Below are 2939 nucleotides of genomic sequence, written 5' to 3' on the forward strand. Positions count from 1 at the left end.
CTAGCAATCCAAAACAGTCCAGTGGAGCCTGAGCGGTGGGTGTCGCCTTCTGACACACTTTTGATGATGTCCGTGGGTGTGGCATATGCAAATAAGTTATGCTAATAAGTTATGCTAATGAGCTCTTGCACCTCTTTTTCTACGAAATGACCCCTGTTCCCAGGTAAGCCTTATTGCATTGCAGCCCAGTGTTGGTGAAAGAACACATTCTGCTGGCTTTAAAAGAACTACAGTGGGTTACCGATTTGTTTCCAGGAACCATTCAAAGTGCTGGGTTTTATCTTCAAAATTGTAGGCAGTTCTCTTTTCTGCCTCATTAATATTAGATTGTAGCACTAGACATATATGTGATATAGCTAGATTTAAGTCCATATCTGATGTGATGTGTTGTTTCTTTGTTCTCCAGTTGTGAAATCCCAATTCATTGGATGTTTTCTTCTGTGTTTATCTTGGTGTTCTTTAACTGTGTCATCCAGTTTTATTGCATTGCTTATTGTATGCCTTATATCTGCATTTATTGCATTACTTCCGTAACTCTGAAATCTGATTCGTGTTTCAATGAGAAATGAAGCAAATAAAAAAACTGCTAGGTTTATCTACCCAGAGTTTTTGTCAAATTTGTTCTCTCTTATCCCTCACCCTCTCTCTCTTTGGCTGGCCTGCTTTAATGCTTTGATAGTAGCTTATTCTGCAACCGTAGACACTGGTGCTTCATCAATTCTTTGTATTGCTTAATTTTGTTACCATGAACCACATTGGGCATTTTTAAGCAAGCATCCAGCAGGCAAGCCTTCTAGACTGAGCTGTGGTCCCTACTTACCCTCTCTCTTTCTTTTGCATTAGCAGCATGCCTCCTGCCCAGGACCTGCTCCCGGTTCTCAGTGGAAAAGTAGTAGCCGGAGGGCTTCCTCTTCATTCGGGTAATGGGCGCCATGAAGGGCAGGGGGCCAAACTGCTCACTCAGGATCTCTCCAAGAATCTCTGGGGGAGAAGTCAAGAGTAGAGGCCACTGCTGGACTTCCTTCAGGGGGGCTTCAGCCATGCTTGCTCCCTAGGACAAGACAAGGAGAAGAGAGCGACAGTTATAGCCCTGTCTGCATCCAGAGCTGGTTTTATGTACAAGCTAAGTAAACTATATTCACAGCTCAGATTGTGAGGGGATTCTAAGTAATACTTTTCTTTTACTGATAGTGCAATTGTAAGAACACCTTCCTGAGAGTAAACCCCCATTGAGTAGACTCAAGCAGGTTTCTGAGGAGATCTGTTCTTTAAATTAGCATGGAGGAGGGAGGTAATGCTATAGGACCTTTTATAGTTGACATAGTTTAGGGCCTCAGTATGTCTCAATCTGACCCTGTTTACAACATTTTTTTTGGGGGGGGGGAACAGAAATGCACTGCAGTGTATCAATTCCGCTACTGCAGGCTTTTCAGCTCTGTCAGACTTTAAGGTTCATTTACCAACTTTATCAGTTACAGTTCCCTCACTGAGATACCCCAAGTTATAAAGGGGGGGGGAGCCTCATTGAAGCCAACCCTTTACTTACAGGCCTTGAAGAAGAAAACAGAAAGACGCCTTAGTAGCCTGTAGCCCAAGCTAAATAGACCCAGAGGCTGACCTGAAAAGCCCCTTCAAATCACTGCAAAGATGTGATGGGAAAAGCCACACCTGGTGCCTTTGAGGTGGCTCTTTAAAGGCACAGGGACCCTCCCCTCTGGAAACAAAAGCCACTTAATACCTTTGATTAGGATCAACTCCCCTGGAAAGAGGAAGGGTCCTGACAAGCCTGGATGAAGCCCAAAGGCTAAAATATTTGCCCAGTCCTATAGTAGGGTATGTTTCCCTCACCCCAGTGGTTGGTTGGAACAGCACTAACCAGTTCCAATAAGGACTTTGTTCAGTTGTTGGTGGTGAAGAAGATGCCAGAGGTGCTTCTTTGCCCCTAATGTTTTCATGATGGGAAAATTTGCAGCTCTTGGAATTCTCAACCTAGGCAAAAGTGGGCAACCCTGACTGGCCAATGGCACTGTTTCTGTGCCAAAGGAGGGGAAACACTGGTCTAAATAGCATAGCATTTGCTTTCTTAGCACAAGGTTTTTCTGGCCTCTCTCTCAGGCTGACACATCTGTGGAGGCAGATGAAGCCTCCACCAGCCACTGGTCTTCTTTGTCAGAGAAAGCATCACTTGTTGAGTGTTTGCGTCAGGCACTCAGAGGTACAGGGGCAGCAAAAAAGAAAAAGAAAAGCAATACAGGATGGGTAGTTGCAGAAGAGAGAATTTTGGCAACTGAGATGCGTCACGTTCTACCGCTGCTGTCACTCTCTTTTTGCAGGTAGCCTTGTTGACTCATCGAAACAAATGAGACCAAAAGCAGCTGTCCTGCAATACCTTTTTAAGCAGGACCAATCAAAATGTTTCACAACAGTAGGGTGGAGGCGTGGCTCAGTGGTAGAGCATCCGCTTTGCATGCTGAGGGTCCTGGGTTCAGCTCCCAGCATCTCCAATTAAAAGGATTTAGGAAGTGATGTGAAAGACCTTTGCTTGCTAACCTGGAGAGCCTCTGCCAGTCTGAGTAGACAATACTGACCTTGATGGACCGACAGTCTGATTCAGTATAAGGGAGCTTCCTGTATTCAGTGAGTAAACTTTCAGGTTCCCCAGAATTGTTTTTTTTTTTTAATTAAGCTGACTGTTCAGCACAAAAATAAAGCATTGGTGTCAAGATACCACAAAACTCTGTTGTTTGGGCTACAGGAGACTAACATGGCTACTTTCTATAAAGCAGAATAAATAGGTATTATACCAGTTTGGGAAGATCCTCAACAGCAATTTAGGAACACAAGCGTGAGGTCCATCCCATGTGCAGCATTAGAGTGATCTCAAAAAGAACTTTGGAGTGATTAAAGGCCTCCCAGGTTCCTTGGTGAACGCCATTCCT

At 44.4% G+C, this 2939-nt stretch overlaps 1 protein-coding gene across 1 annotated transcript in view; it reads right to left on the reverse strand.

Moving 5' to 3' along the window:
• Nucleotides 1-2939, reverse strand: part of FIGLA (folliculogenesis specific bHLH transcription factor) — a 43065-nt gene that overhangs the window by 24177 nt on the left and 15949 nt on the right. The window contains exon 2 of the mRNA XM_015421083.1: nucleotides 821-1051. Coding sequence (XP_015276569.1) covers nucleotides 821-1051 — 231 coding nt within the window. The remainder of the gene's footprint in view (nucleotides 1-820; nucleotides 1052-2939) is intronic.

Source organism: Gekko japonicus, unplaced genomic scaffold, assembly GCF_001447785.1.
Source record: "Gekko japonicus isolate JY-2015 unplaced genomic scaffold, Gekko_japonicus_V1.1 scaffold13, whole genome shotgun sequence".
NCBI classification, from domain to species: domain Eukaryota; kingdom Metazoa; phylum Chordata; class Lepidosauria; order Squamata; family Gekkonidae; genus Gekko; species Gekko japonicus.